The sequence below is a fragment of the Colias croceus genome, chromosome 16 (genome assembly GCF_905220415.1).
Source record: "Colias croceus chromosome 16, ilColCroc2.1".
NCBI lineage: Eukaryota > Metazoa > Arthropoda > Insecta > Lepidoptera > Pieridae > Colias > Colias croceus.
Window position 1 is genome coordinate 5,380,721 of NC_059552.1, and position 13,540 is coordinate 5,394,260.

Sequence of the window (13,540 nt, forward strand, 5' to 3'; positions counted from 1 at the left end):
TACAATCAAAAAGTTAAAATACTTGATGTAAGTAATGAAACCACTCACTGGTCACTATCAAATTTCGCCTTAAAGTTTGGTCTATTATTCAAACACTTATTTATTTCAGGAAAGCGGAACTCTAGATGTCTGGTGGTTGTACGACGACGGCGGGTTGACCATCTTGCTGCCATACATCCTCTCGCAACGCAGCGCTTGGGCCAACTGCAAGCTGAGGATCTTTGCACTCGCTAACAGACACCATGAAATGGAACTGGAAGAAAGAAAGTACGAATTAATTTTATACTAACAAAATAATTTAAAAAGCAAATACCTACAGTGAAAGACAACGCAATTTTTTTTTAATTAGGCTTCATATTCATTAGTTACCTACCCAAAAACTAACTACTTTACACAGCCGTTTATTATTAAGCTAATTATTAAGCAGCTACTTGGTAAATACATACAATACTATAAAATATAAAATAAAATCGTAAGTATATTTACATTTATTCATGTTTCAGTATGGCAAATTTATTAGCCAAGTTCCGTATTGACTATTCATCATTGACAATGGTGCAAGATATAACGGAACCTCCGCAGCCTGAAACCAAAAAGTTGTTCGAAGAAACAATTAAAAAATTCACAGAGGAAACTATGGGTGAAGGTAAAAATGATTAATTACATTAAATAAAAGTTACTTTCGTGAAAAATTAAAAAGCAGAATTAGTATACTTCAAAATCGTCTTAAACTGTGTAGAATAATTTGTTTGATTAATTCATTTGGTTTTCAGATTGTCTGATAAGCAAAACTGAGTTAACGACTCTGTGTGAGAAGACAAATCGTCAACTTCGTTTGCGAGAACTGTTGTTGGCAAACTCAAAGGAAGCACGCCTTGTTGTTATGTCTCTACCGATGCCTAGAAAGGTTATTATTTTTTATCTACTAACCTACTTATTTTTTTATAATGTGTATTGATTTATAGAACTGACTTGACGAAGAAAAAATACTACGTAAATTTCCAGTATTTAGTTATCGTACATAGCTGATTTTCATCTACCTATTTTACTAGTGCTATTTTTCTGAACATTAAGGCTGGCAACAGAAAAGTCTTATTTTTTTCTAATTTAATTTGCAATTTTAATGACCTGCTTATCTATGGTTACTTTCCCAGGGTTCGGTATCAGCTCCACTGTACATGTCCTGGCTCGAAATGATGAGCAGAGACCTCCCACCGATGCTGTTCGTCAGAGGAAATCACACCTCTGTACTTACATTCTATTCCTAGTTTAATTTTGACGTATTTTTTATATGTTAGTATAGACTATAGACAATTGTACTTCATACTAAAATATTACATATGGGATAATTATTGGCAATTATGACGTATTTTAGATAATTTAGGTATTAATAATGTTTTGAGTATATTATATTAAATTTTTTTTTCATAATAACGTATTTTAAGCAGTATTAATTGTTAAAAACAGAATTGATAGAGGCATATTACATAATTAACTCTTAAAAGTGCTTAAAATAAATGATTAGGTAAGTGAGCTAACAGTACAAGTATACTTATAATTGAATAACTTAGAACAAAGTTAATGAAATGCATCTGTTATAGATATATTATGTAGTTTTAACTTTAAACTTATGCATATTAAATATCTATTGAATATACTTATTCACTTAAAACCAAAGGATCGTTGTTGTTATTAACTAGAGCATAATAAAAATAAATATAATGTAAATTGTCATTAATAAGAAATATTTTAACTAGGTATTGCTTCCAGTTTTTAATTTATAGACAATTTTACTCGAATATTCACGAGGAAGTACAATTCTTTGACAAATAAAAATCACAATTTTATATTATGTTTAAAATAAATATAATTTGATTGTAACTAATAGATATATATTTTAGGACAAGCGTAACAATAATTTGAATTATTTATATAAATTATGTTGACTCATACATTACAATTAAGGAAAGACATTACATTTCGTAAATAAAGAGTATTTATTTACCAATTCATGTTGTATTATTTACGTAGAAGAAGGAAAAGTCTGAAACATAACTAAAACTCTTTGATTATTCACTTGCATAAACTGTACAAGTTTGAAGTTCTGTTCTTAGGAACACATTTTGACCTATATCATCAAGTTTATGAACAAGAAACAACAACCCGTATTTATGATTACTTATATTAATTAGTTCTTGGCACAGATCTAGAACCACGTTCTTAATTTAATATGAGGCATTATTCTCATCTTCTAAATGACCCCGTTTTAAAGTGAAACTTTTATTACATCGTCTCAAACTTTTTGGTCTGTGTAGCGCATGTCGCGTGACGTATGACAATTATCGTACAAATACGATAATTATCGTAAGTTTCACTTTTACCGTGGTTTCATAAAACCACACAACATTTTTTTGTTATTGTTCGAAATGGCAACCATATATTTCTCAATACCTTTCAACTGTCTGCTTGCTTGCTTGCGTTTCTTTCCTGGTATGTTTGGTGATAAAAAAGCAAGCTTCGATATTACGACCTAAAAGCAGTGAATCAGTGATAGAGTCAATGAGTATTACACCAACTGAACACAGTAAATGCAGTTGTAAGATCGTCACCTAAAGAAAAAGGCCATTTAAAAAAAAAATACATTTCATTTCATTTCCAAACATTTTCGTGCTTTTCCTTTGAACAAGTTCAAGTAGTTACGGTAACTATTTTCTAATTTTCCACAATAAATAAAAATAAAAATACAACAATCAATTCAAGTCACAATAAATAATATATATCTACCTTTATCCATACAATCACATTTTACGACACCCACAGTAAAATCACATCCGTATCGGTTTCACAGTAACAAGTACCTGACAGTAATTAAACATATTTGTTTATTACCCGACTGAAAAGGAAAGAGGGTTATGTTTTCCGAGTGAATGTATGTTTGTATATTACTTTAGAAGCTCTACACCTCAATTTCTAGACGAATTTTGACTTAGGAGTTGTAGTCATTATTGTAGTAACAGGCTACATAAAAAATTTGCAGTTGCATTTTTGTTTTCAAACTCATAATAATTCTTGTTTAATATTTTGTAGGTACAGTATTAAATTCGGTAAAAAAATTAATGCGTTCAAAGAAACGAAAACACTTTCTATCTCTAATTAGATATATATCTAATTGATAATAATAATAAAATTGACTCTTGATTGCATAGCTTGATTGGCTTGCTCTTGGCCATAAAAAAAATAATCTATGCAAGAATTGGCAAGAATCTATCTATGTTAATAAAATTAGGATCTTCTTGATAAAATCAAACTGTCACTTTTATGTCAAATTTTGCATGCAGAAGAGTAGGTAGGATGTACGATACTACCATGATACTACTCATTTGAAATTGATGCTCTAAATAGCAATTAAATATATTCATGACTTTTTGAAATTGTAGGTAAGTAGATACTTTTTACATATTATAGTTATACGTAAGTTTCACTAGTATTTCTTCCCTTAAATAGGGTTGTATAACGTAAAATCTTTACAAAATATAATAATTTTGTGAAGATGTTACTCCACTTCCTGATTCTGTAGGTATTGTACCTATACATTTATACTTAAATATATACATTAAAATTGTAGTAATTTGTAGAAGTTTTAATAGTAGTAGAGTGTAGACTATTATCTAAAGTATACGTATTACTTACAGTGTAAACATATTTACTCTAAATAAACCACTTGACCGAGTTTACATTCTACCCACATCTAGCTAAATGTTACGTAATCTAGTAAAGTAGACGTGATATGAAAATAAATATTGTTCAATGAAACATGAAAAAAGTACATACGTATATAGCGTCCGGTCGTTATCAAAACAATATTTCATTTATTTCAAGAATTAGGTTCGGTGTTCATTAACCAGATAATTTAAAACGCACACAGTCACAAAACAATGAGTTGAAATACAATACGGTCTCAAATCATCGATTGTAATGGACGACCAACGTGAATGAGCTGTCCATTAGCGGTACATTAGCAATTAAGATCTGAAAATAAGAAGCCTGAGGACTTCATATTAGCTCTCTTTACATTGGTCGCTTGTAACTGGTAAAGAGCTGATTTTTGTCAGTTAAAACAGGCTGCGTACAGTTTAAAGTGTTTGCAAAACTTTTCAATTTCAATTTTATTAGCAGCCTTGTTTAACTGAACTATATAATTAACCTTGAAATGGATGTAAAAACGAGCAATGATTTTAGTAATCTGCAGGAAAGGATATTAAGTTTTTTTATATTTCCAGTACAGGTAAATTTAAAATGATAATTACAGATACAGAAAATCCCAGCAAACTATCGTCATGAGTTTTCGAAGTTTAAATACATCAGCGCTTAGTGGCAATGTATCTATTTTAGATGAGGTAAGTCCCTATAATTTAGAATGCGTAGGTATAGGTACCTATTTTATCATTTTTTCGTTTTAACTGTCTTTTTTATTATTAGGAAAATGGCAAAAGGAAGAAGATTGAACCTACGCCGGAATTGACCACATATAATATCAAATTAGGGTGGATACAAGTAACTATAGTTTGCCTTGGATGTATAAAATATACATAACTATTATTGTATCTAAATTAAGATGCCAACACTACCATTATTTTACAAATTACAGGGTGTATTAATACCATGTCTATTAAATATTTGGGGCGTGATGTTATTCCTTCGTATTGCATGGATCGTAGGGCAAGCTGGCATCGGGCTGACAATAGCAATAATTTGCTTGTCAGGGCTCGTCTGTATTATAACTACACTATCTCTCAGCGCAATATGTACTAACGGAGAACTACAAGGGGGTAATTATCAATGAAAACCATCGTAGTGTAATATTATACATATTATCATCAAAAGTACAAAATTATTACTAGTTATAACTAATTATATTTTAATATACGACGGGTTCAGAAAAATAAATAACAGCACAGAAGTTTATATAGATTCCATTAAAATATGTAACTAGCTCGTTTTAGGTGGAGTATATTATATAGTATCACGATCATTGGGAGCAGAACTCGGTGCATCAGTAGGAATAATATTCGCATTCGCAAATGCAGTAGCAGCCAGTATGAACACTATTGGATTTTGTGAATCTTTGAACGCATTATTGAAAAGCTATAATATGAAAATTCTAGATAATGATGTTAATGATATACGAATTGTAGGAGCAATAGCCTTGTTTCTGATGTGCCTAATTTGCGCATTCGGAATGGATTGGGAAACCAAAACTCAGGTAAGTAGGTGCGGTCAAAGTTAATGCCAAAAATTTGATACCTAAGTTTTCTCTAGGTCCTATAGTATAAACTTAAGCTACATATTTTTTTACTACTTTTATTTCATTATTTATTTCGTTTGCAGAACTTTCTTATTACAATAATTGTGCTTGCAATTCTTAATTATGTTTTGGGTGTACTTATCGGCCCTACGAGTGAGACTGAGCGAGCACAGGGCTTTGTTGGTATTAATGGTGAGTATTTGTTTTTATTGTACAGATACATCCAAATTCATTGAGACGTTTAAACTTACATTATGTTTCAGTAAATACTGTAACGGAAAATTTTGCTCCGGATTTTCGTTATAGTGACAATGAACACCACAATTTCTTTTCGGTTTTTGCTATGTATTTTCCTGCTGTCACTGGCGTTCAAGCTGGAGCAAATATTTGTGGTGATTTAAAGGTAAACCAATGTATAAATGTACAAACTACAAATTAAGAAAATTATCCCTACGACATCGTATTATGACCGATCCAGTGGGCATATACTTTTTATTTACATCAAATATCATATTAATATATTACATCTTCCTGTTACATCCATAGGTATGGTACGTAATACGTTGTAATGGGTAGAGTCCTTTTAGATTTTTAAAAGTAAAGTTATTAGTATTTTTTTATATCCATTATACACCTAGTTAGCTTTGTAATACAACAAATAAATGTGACTTTTAGGATCCAGCTTCAGCAATTCCCAGAGGAACATTGCTAGCGTTAGCAATATCGATGATATCTTATTTACTAATGGCTGTCCTGTGCGGCGCGGCTGCGCTAAGAGACGCGAGTGGGAATATCACCAGTTTAGGCTTACAACCTATTGATGCTTGTAAACCTAACTGTCCATACGGTTTACACAATAATTATGGGGTAAAATACAGCTTATATCCTGTTTTGTAGCTTGAACCTTTAGCAATTTTATAAACTGGTTAACAGTGTAAATTAATTCATGTTTATCTATTAACATTTTAAAATAAATCTTGATTCTTGCCAGATAATGCAATTGATGGCTTTCTCAAGTGCAATAATTTACGCGGGTTGCTGGGCGGCGACTCTTTCGACGGCGCTAACTAATTTGTTATCTGTGCCACGACTGATCCAAGCTTTGGGAATGGACCGCATCTACCCCGGCTTGATCTTCTTCTCGAAGCCCTACGGCAAGCACGGGGAGCCCTATCGCGGATACGTTCTCACATTTTTTTTGTCACTTACTTTTTTATTAATTGGTAAATAAAGTAAATTTAAATATTAAATAGGTAGTTACATTGTGTATGCCGTTATCTGGAAAGACTTTTTATAAATTAATTTAACTATTATATTGTTTAGAATCTTAATAATGCTTTTAATTATTTTGAATGATGGTTAATTATTTTCCACAGCGGATTTGAATGCAATAGCGCCACTGATAACTAATTTCTACCTCGCCTCATATGCCCTAATAAATTTCTGCACTTTTCATGCGGCACTAGTTATGTCTATCAATTGGCGACCTTCGTTCCAAGTTGGTATATCAAATTATACTTATATCTACATTTTTCTGTATTATTGACCTCCTCGCGTTAAAACATTGGAAAATGCCACCCGTAGCTGTCTGCTTGTAATTTCCTGCCATCAGTAAATTGTTCTCTAAGTATTTTAAATACCTACCAATTTTGTACTATAATTTTCGTTATCTAGAAGCTTGTTGATGAGTAATTCAGAATAACATTTTATAACAATAAAGCAAGCCGTAAAATTTGTTTATTTCAGTATTACAACAGATGGTTATCATTACTTGGATTTCTTATGTGCATATTGATTATGATGATCATCAGCTGGATGATGGCTTTACTAACGATCACGATATTTTTAACCTTGTATCTTTTGGTACATTACCGCAAACCAGGTAGGTAATATGATTCCTTTTTTTCCTCTTAGACAGTAGAAGTAAGAAGACAAATTAATGAGAAAGAATAAATACTTATATTTCAATTTCCCTTGTAACTAACGAGTCAAACTATTTTTAAAGATGTCAGTTGGGGTAGCAGTACCGAAGCTCAGAGATACCAAGAGACGGTATCATTGCTAGTGCAAATGACGTATATGAAGGAAAATGTTAATTCGTACAATCCCCAATTGCTAGTACTCGCTGGTCGCCCGTATATTCGGCCAGCACTTCTCGATGTGGGTCACCTCATTACCAAAGCAGGCTCATTCATGATCGTCGCTGATATAAACGAGGTAATTGCATTCTAGGTACCTCATATTCTCTCTTAATTATGTTTCTATAGTTCTATCGAATGTAAAAAATCTTAGTCAAAAATAATTATAGCTGCTCATTATTTCCCAGACATTTTTGACATATGCACAAAGGCTACGCTTTCAACGATTAGGTGAAGAATGGTTACGATCACGGAAGCATCGCGGTTTCTATGTTGTTGTTGATGGATGCTCCTTAGAGGATGGTATAAGAACTGTCATACAAAGCAGCGGACTCGGCAGATTAACACCCAATATAGTACTTATTGGCTATAAAAGTTATTGGATGAAATCACCACTAAATAAATTGAAAACTTATGTTAGAATGATTCAGTGAGTTATACATATAAAACGTTTTAACTTATTTGGATAAAATTATTAAAAATAGATAATGGTACGAAATATAAAATTTACTATCGAGGATCGACGTAAGCTTTATGAGAGATGAGGGTCAGCCACAATTTTCTTTTCAATTAAATTTGAACTTTATTGATGCTTAGGTACAAACTCCGTAAAAAATATTTTCCATCCAGATTAGTGTTCGAACAACAGCTTGCGGTTGCGATACTTCGTGTACCAGAAATAGCTCGACCAACATATAAATCACAAGCTAAGAACAAAACCAACACTGATACGGATTTACGTTTGCATTCTCAAGTTCTCGCTATTATGAACGCGGATTCTGAAATGGAATTTGAAAATAATCATGATGAGTCCATTGATTATGGTATGGTATTCGTATTTTACATGAATGATTAATATATATCTGGTATTAGTATTTAAAACATAACCCTATTGTAATAACTACATCATTTCCATGGATATTCGTCCATGATCATTACTAAACAGTTGCTTTATTTTAGGTACAGATAATAATATAACATCTTCACTAGGAGAAACTACAAACGATGTTGAGGGTATATCTATACAACATCACAAGCATTCACCTACTTTGAGCATCTTGAAATCCGAGCCGGTTAAGTCTTTAGTTATAGATGAGGTATTAATTATTATTATTATATTTATTAGATTATTAAGTACCTATCATATATAATCTTAATATATATAAATCTCATGTCACAATGTTTGTCCTCAATGGACTCCTACACCACTTAACCGATTATAATAAAATTCGCACACCATGTGCAGTTCGATCCAACTTGAGAGATAGGATAGTTTAAATTTCAAATCGTTTTAGAGAAAGCGAGCGAAGCCGCGGGCGGTAAGCTAGTAATATTATAATGATGTATGTCACATTGTCTTTTCTCATGAATAGTATATAAATACTGATAAAATCCTGCAATACACGATAAAGTACAATAAATGAGGCAATACTTTTATTTTTGTTATGAATAATGGACAATTTTACTCAGGAAAATAGTTTAGATACGTGGTGGCTCTATGATGACGGAGGTTTGAACGTACTTCTGTCGTATATTATAGCGATAAGAGGATTTCGTGAAAAAATCCCCATTAGAATATTCGCCTTGGCCAGGAGCTGCCATGGAATAGAGGATGCGGAGGAACGGTAATAACTAATAACATAGTTCATATATATAAGGTATATTCGTATTACAATCTTAGAAAATGAACTTCATAAAGTAGATAATTATTGAATAGTTAAAACACCTTTTTTAAACTCGGCTCATGAATCTGGCTCAAACTTATCAATTTAATATATGTCTGTTAATAAAAAAAATCTTGACTAAAAATGTTCATTCTCTAATTACCTAACTTTTCCACCAATATACAACACACAAACCGTATGACTCGGCGCGCAAACAATATAGCCCTGCCCTGTACCAGGACAAGTTACGGAAAAAAGAGTATCTTATTCGAAGGAGTTCAACTGTATAATAAACTGCCTAAAAATATTAAAGAAGCCAAATCGATAACTAATTTCAAGAAATTGCTAAAGAAACATCTTATAAACTAAAAATTATAATAAAAAATATATATATTTATAAATAAATATAAAAATAAACATAAATAAAACCTATAAATTATACTTTTACTATTAAAATACATAATTTATATATTTAGTAAAAACAAAGTGTTAACAAAAATTAAACTAATTTTATATCTCATGAAAATAGCATATCTTTACCTAGAACACAAGCCTTATATCTTTAGAATGTCGTTGGGGTAGTCTGAAATAATGTTTATAAAAATTACCGCCCATTTTTTTGTTATTCTTGTTGTATTCTATTTATGTTAACAAACTAATTACTACGTACAACGTTAAGCGAGCGAACATGTTTTATTAAATTTTATTATTATTTCTCTGTAAGTAATTCAAATGTAATCTTTTTGAGAAATAAATGTCTTAAACCGTAAACCTTTTTCCCCCCGCTATGGAAGAAATTCCTTTTTTTCAACGTTATCACTCTACCTGAAATGTGTTGAAACGTTATGAGCGTGCTTGTGTTCATTAACCTGAAAATATTACGAGTACCTAGTTACATGGTCTCAATAATATTCGTTCAGGCACTATCCCCGTAAAAAATACCTACTTACACCAAACTTTTCAGTCTAAAAGAATATTTATCATTAATGCTAATATTTTATTTGTTTTAGGATGATAGCTTTGTTACAAAAGATGCGACTGCAGTACACATCTCTAACTATTATACAAGGACTTTACGATCCTCCTCAAAATGAAACTATACAAATGTTCAATACAATTATTGAACGTTTCAGATCCGACACGAAAAGCGGTAGGCACATGTTATCTCTATATAAATTACTCTATAAAGCCCATTTATATAAATTACTAACAAAAATGTTTACTTATAAACTTATCTCATCATTTAATTTAACGTTATTTCAGCACCTACCCCCCCAATGATCGAAGCATTTGATTTCGAATTATGACCTTTCGGTTTATGACTTTTTTGATAATACTTTTTAGATGTACTGATAACTGAAGCAGAGTTGCAAAGATTACAATGGAAGACATACCGCCATTTAAGACTCCGAGAATTGCTCTTAGAAAACTCTTCGAATGCATCCATGGTTGTAATGACACTGCCCATGCCGCGACAAGTAGGTTTATGTTAAATGTCTTATATTTTTCACATTCATTCTCATAGCCTAAGCTCATAGCTTTCACTGAGGTAAAATATTCTTAGTTTTATTAAGAATTTGTACTGTCTTCATTCACCAGTTAAATGGCTCTAAAAATGCTTTTAAAATTTCAGAATGTGTCATCTGCCCTATACATGTCGTGGTTGGAGATTCTGAGCAGGGACATGCCTCCTCTTCTATTCGTGAGAGGAAACGACACGTTTGTTCTTGGTGTATAATCTTTTAAGTGTATTTCGTTATTTGTTGTTTTTTGTAATTCATGAAATGTTGAAGGTGGAAAAATAAAACAATTTATTAAATATATTACAAGTATTTTATTACACACATATTTCACAAGGGTATTTAATTTAGACCTTAAAAAGAAATCGATAAAATATTTACAGATTTACCAGAATCAACATTATGTTCAGATTAACAATTTTCCTTAGTATTAAACAATTATAATAAAACATAGATTCGGACAGTTAATGAATTGCTCTAGAAGTAATTAATTAAAGTGTGGTTTCGATCTAACTAGACAAAATATTCACACACAATCTTGCTATAAAGAATCTTTATAATAAAACAGTTTAAACTACGTCTGTCCTTGCATTAAATAATACATTTAATTCACATTATTCTATTAACTAATGTATTTGTATTTATAAATATTTATTTTACAAAAAGAGTACAACGATTCTCACTGGTTACCATTTGGGCACTTCAAGGCGCGACGTATCATAGAAAAACAATATAATGAATAAGTATACATAATAGAAAATGAACCATTATTGTGCTATAAAACATGGTGACAAAATATAACGAGCTTTATCTCTCTCGCATTAGTTTATTAAAAGTTAGAGCGAGATTCAACTCGCAATTTATATCGACCCACGATGTGGGTACTGGATAATACACATTGGATAATTTTATACAATACATACTAAGATAAGAAAATAAGCAAAACTAAAAAGGAAAAACAAAGCAATGAAGGTAAGAGAATAAATAAATACCATTGAATTTATTAGATATGTAAGTTGCTCGACAGGACGGCGGTAAAATATAAATGTATGGCCAATAGATATGTCGCCAATATTCCATTTGAAAAATAATTTACTCTTTCCGCTATATATTTATTTATATGTATAATACTAGCATTTCTTTCATATTTAATATCTATATAACTTTAGTTACACGATTGTATGATAGTTCGTTATAAAAAAATGTCTACTCTTAAAAAGCCATAAATTTCTATACTTTTAGAGCAAATTAATAATACTCAGTCTATTTATAATTATAATTAAGTGCGTTGGGACCATTTTCTATAAAAAAAAACAAACTGAAATGCATGACAAATTGATTATGATGAAAGTAAATCATGTAAGTTCAAAACACCAGCACCGCATTTTATTTATTTCCAATTTAATTATTATTAGTGTCAATAAATAGTCATGGTAAAATACGTAAATTACCGACAAAACTCTTCACACAGCCATACTTCTTAAATGAATAAATAAAATAAATCTAAATGAAATAGAGCATAATATATTTTTGGTTGGGTTTTTGCCAAATAAACATGAAAGTATACAATCATTCTACTCAGTTCTTATTCACACTACAGGAACGATTTTCTATCTATCGATATACAACTCGATACAAAGGTTTGTGACTTGACAAAACTATTTTATTTTTCCAATTTTTAATAGAAATGGCTGTGTTTTATTCACTAATGTAATACATAGAAAACTTCAAAACAGTTGTGTTAACCAATATTATTCGCAGTTTGATCCTTCTCTCGAGTTGTATATAACACATGCGTGGGTTGGACTCGTAGTGGCGCTAAAATGGACAATATGCAATCTTATTGTAATACAGTATAAAAGTCGACGAGTAATCCCGCACTCTCACCGCGCTAGTCTAATGAACACATCCCATTTTGTGCTTTCACGTATCACTGCCGATCTTTGGTCTCTCGTGCCACATCCAAAACCGTTCACTGTTCGATTCCATCAATGTACCTGACATGCCAATTATTCACTCATAAAAAATAAATACGAAATAGCTCAATATTACACGTATATCTATTATTTTAAATGTAGGTTCGTCCGAGTTAAATAACATTTATATTATATAAAATATCAACAATATAGTATACCGCATTCCATTTCACCCCAAAAAGTTACATACAATACGATTGGCAAACTTTATAAAAATTTCATGCATGTACTTTTCTTTATTACTTACTAATAAGCAAATAATTTTGCCCGTATTAACATAAATTCCCCGTAAACTTAACTCGTTACACGTTACTCACAATTCATAAGTAATTACGCTTTATATTAGAAATTTGTTCATTACATTTTGCCATGAATAGAGGCTGAAAGTTTTAGCTTTTATAATATGTCTATTAACACTTTATTCTCCCCTTCTTAACAATTTCGTAACTGTTGTTCATATATGAAATCCAGGAGAAATTGAAGTTCACAATAACTTAAATTCTACATTTTGCTCGGCACACAATAAAAAAAAAAACCGTAAAATTGTACACTACACCAAAGTTAAACCGTTACCGTGACTAAAAAGAAAAAAATAAATATTTTGACATAATTTGTGCAGAATTTAATCGTGTCTTAATCCTATGGCTTTTATGCTGGACATTGACTTCTTTGTTAAAAACGTACATTTCGGGTAGACATTGAACGGGTTATTTCCCAGCATGGTGTATTGGTATTCCAAATGTGTAGCACGGCTAATAAATAGTGTTTGTATGTGTATGGCAATGTATTGTACGGTGAATCGGCAACAAGTATCGGTAGTCTCACAGCACGACGCAGGCGGGACGCGACAGTCTTCATTCGGACTCCTCCTCGTTGTCGTCGTCGAAGCCCGACAGGTCCGCTGATTCTAAATAACCGTGCATTACCTGAAACGAAA

At 31.4% G+C, this 13,540-nt stretch overlaps 3 protein-coding genes and 1 long non-coding RNA gene across 13 annotated transcripts in view; 2 read left to right on the forward strand and 2 right to left on the reverse strand.

Moving 5' to 3' along the window:
• Positions 1–2,008, forward strand: part of LOC123698630 (bumetanide-sensitive sodium-(potassium)-chloride cotransporter) — a 34,658-nt gene extending 32,650 nt beyond the window's left edge. For all 4 annotated transcript variants that reach the window (XM_045645361.1, XM_045645359.1, XM_045645360.1 and 1 more), the window contains 4 exons: positions 110–267; positions 504–646; positions 774–907; positions 1,155–2,008. In XM_045645361.1, coding sequence (XP_045501317.1) covers positions 110–267; positions 504–646; positions 774–907; positions 1,155–1,268 — 549 coding nt within the window. In that variant the 3' untranslated portion in view covers positions 1,269–2,008. The remainder of the gene's footprint in view (positions 1–109; positions 268–503; positions 647–773; positions 908–1,154) is intronic.
• Positions 114–4,054, reverse strand: LOC123698633. 2 transcript variants are annotated; one of them, XR_006752435.1, is made up of 5 exons: positions 3,832–4,054; positions 2,785–2,893; positions 2,452–2,530; positions 487–583; positions 114–253 (listed from the first exon to the last, which is right to left on the reverse strand). It is a non-coding gene; the product is annotated as an uncharacterized LOC123698633 (long non-coding RNA). The 2 variants fall into 2 exon arrangements; XR_006752434.1 differs by lacking the exon at positions 3,832–4,054 and having other exon boundaries at positions 2,785–3,211.
• Positions 3,347–10,930, forward strand: LOC123698632 (bumetanide-sensitive sodium-(potassium)-chloride cotransporter-like). Of its 5 annotated transcripts, none has more exons than XM_045645363.1 (19): positions 3,347–3,437; positions 4,310–4,397; positions 4,480–4,554; positions 4,649–4,829; positions 5,004–5,263; positions 5,389–5,497; positions 5,569–5,708; positions 5,981–6,172; positions 6,297–6,528; positions 6,682–6,803; positions 7,052–7,187; positions 7,311–7,522; positions 7,632–7,873; positions 8,074–8,267; positions 8,404–8,540; positions 8,914–9,068; positions 10,118–10,257; positions 10,452–10,585; positions 10,741–10,930. In XM_045645363.1, the coding sequence occupies exons 2-19, from the start codon at positions 4,338–4,340 to the stop codon at positions 10,843–10,845; spliced, it is 2,826 nt and encodes a 941-aa protein (XP_045501319.1). In that variant the 5' UTR covers positions 3,347–3,437; positions 4,310–4,337; the 3' UTR covers positions 10,846–10,930. The 5 variants fall into 5 exon arrangements, with proteins under 5 accessions (XP_045501319.1, XP_045501321.1, XP_045501323.1 ...); XM_045645365.1 differs by having other exon boundaries at positions 8,074–8,263; positions 8,409–8,540; XM_045645367.1 differs by having other exon boundaries at positions 8,074–8,263; positions 8,433–8,540.
• Positions 10,931–11,524: 594 nt separating this feature from the next.
• The window catches only part of LOC123698634 (tyrosine-protein phosphatase non-receptor type 9-like), a 45,460-nt gene continuing 43,444 nt past the window's right edge, over positions 11,525–13,540 (reverse strand). For both annotated transcript variants that reach the window (XM_045645370.1, XM_045645369.1), the window contains exon 15: positions 11,525–13,529. In XM_045645370.1, the coding sequence (XP_045501326.1) occupies positions 13,458–13,529 (72 nt within the window). In that variant the 3' untranslated portion in view covers positions 11,525–13,457. The remainder of the gene's footprint in view (positions 13,530–13,540) is intronic.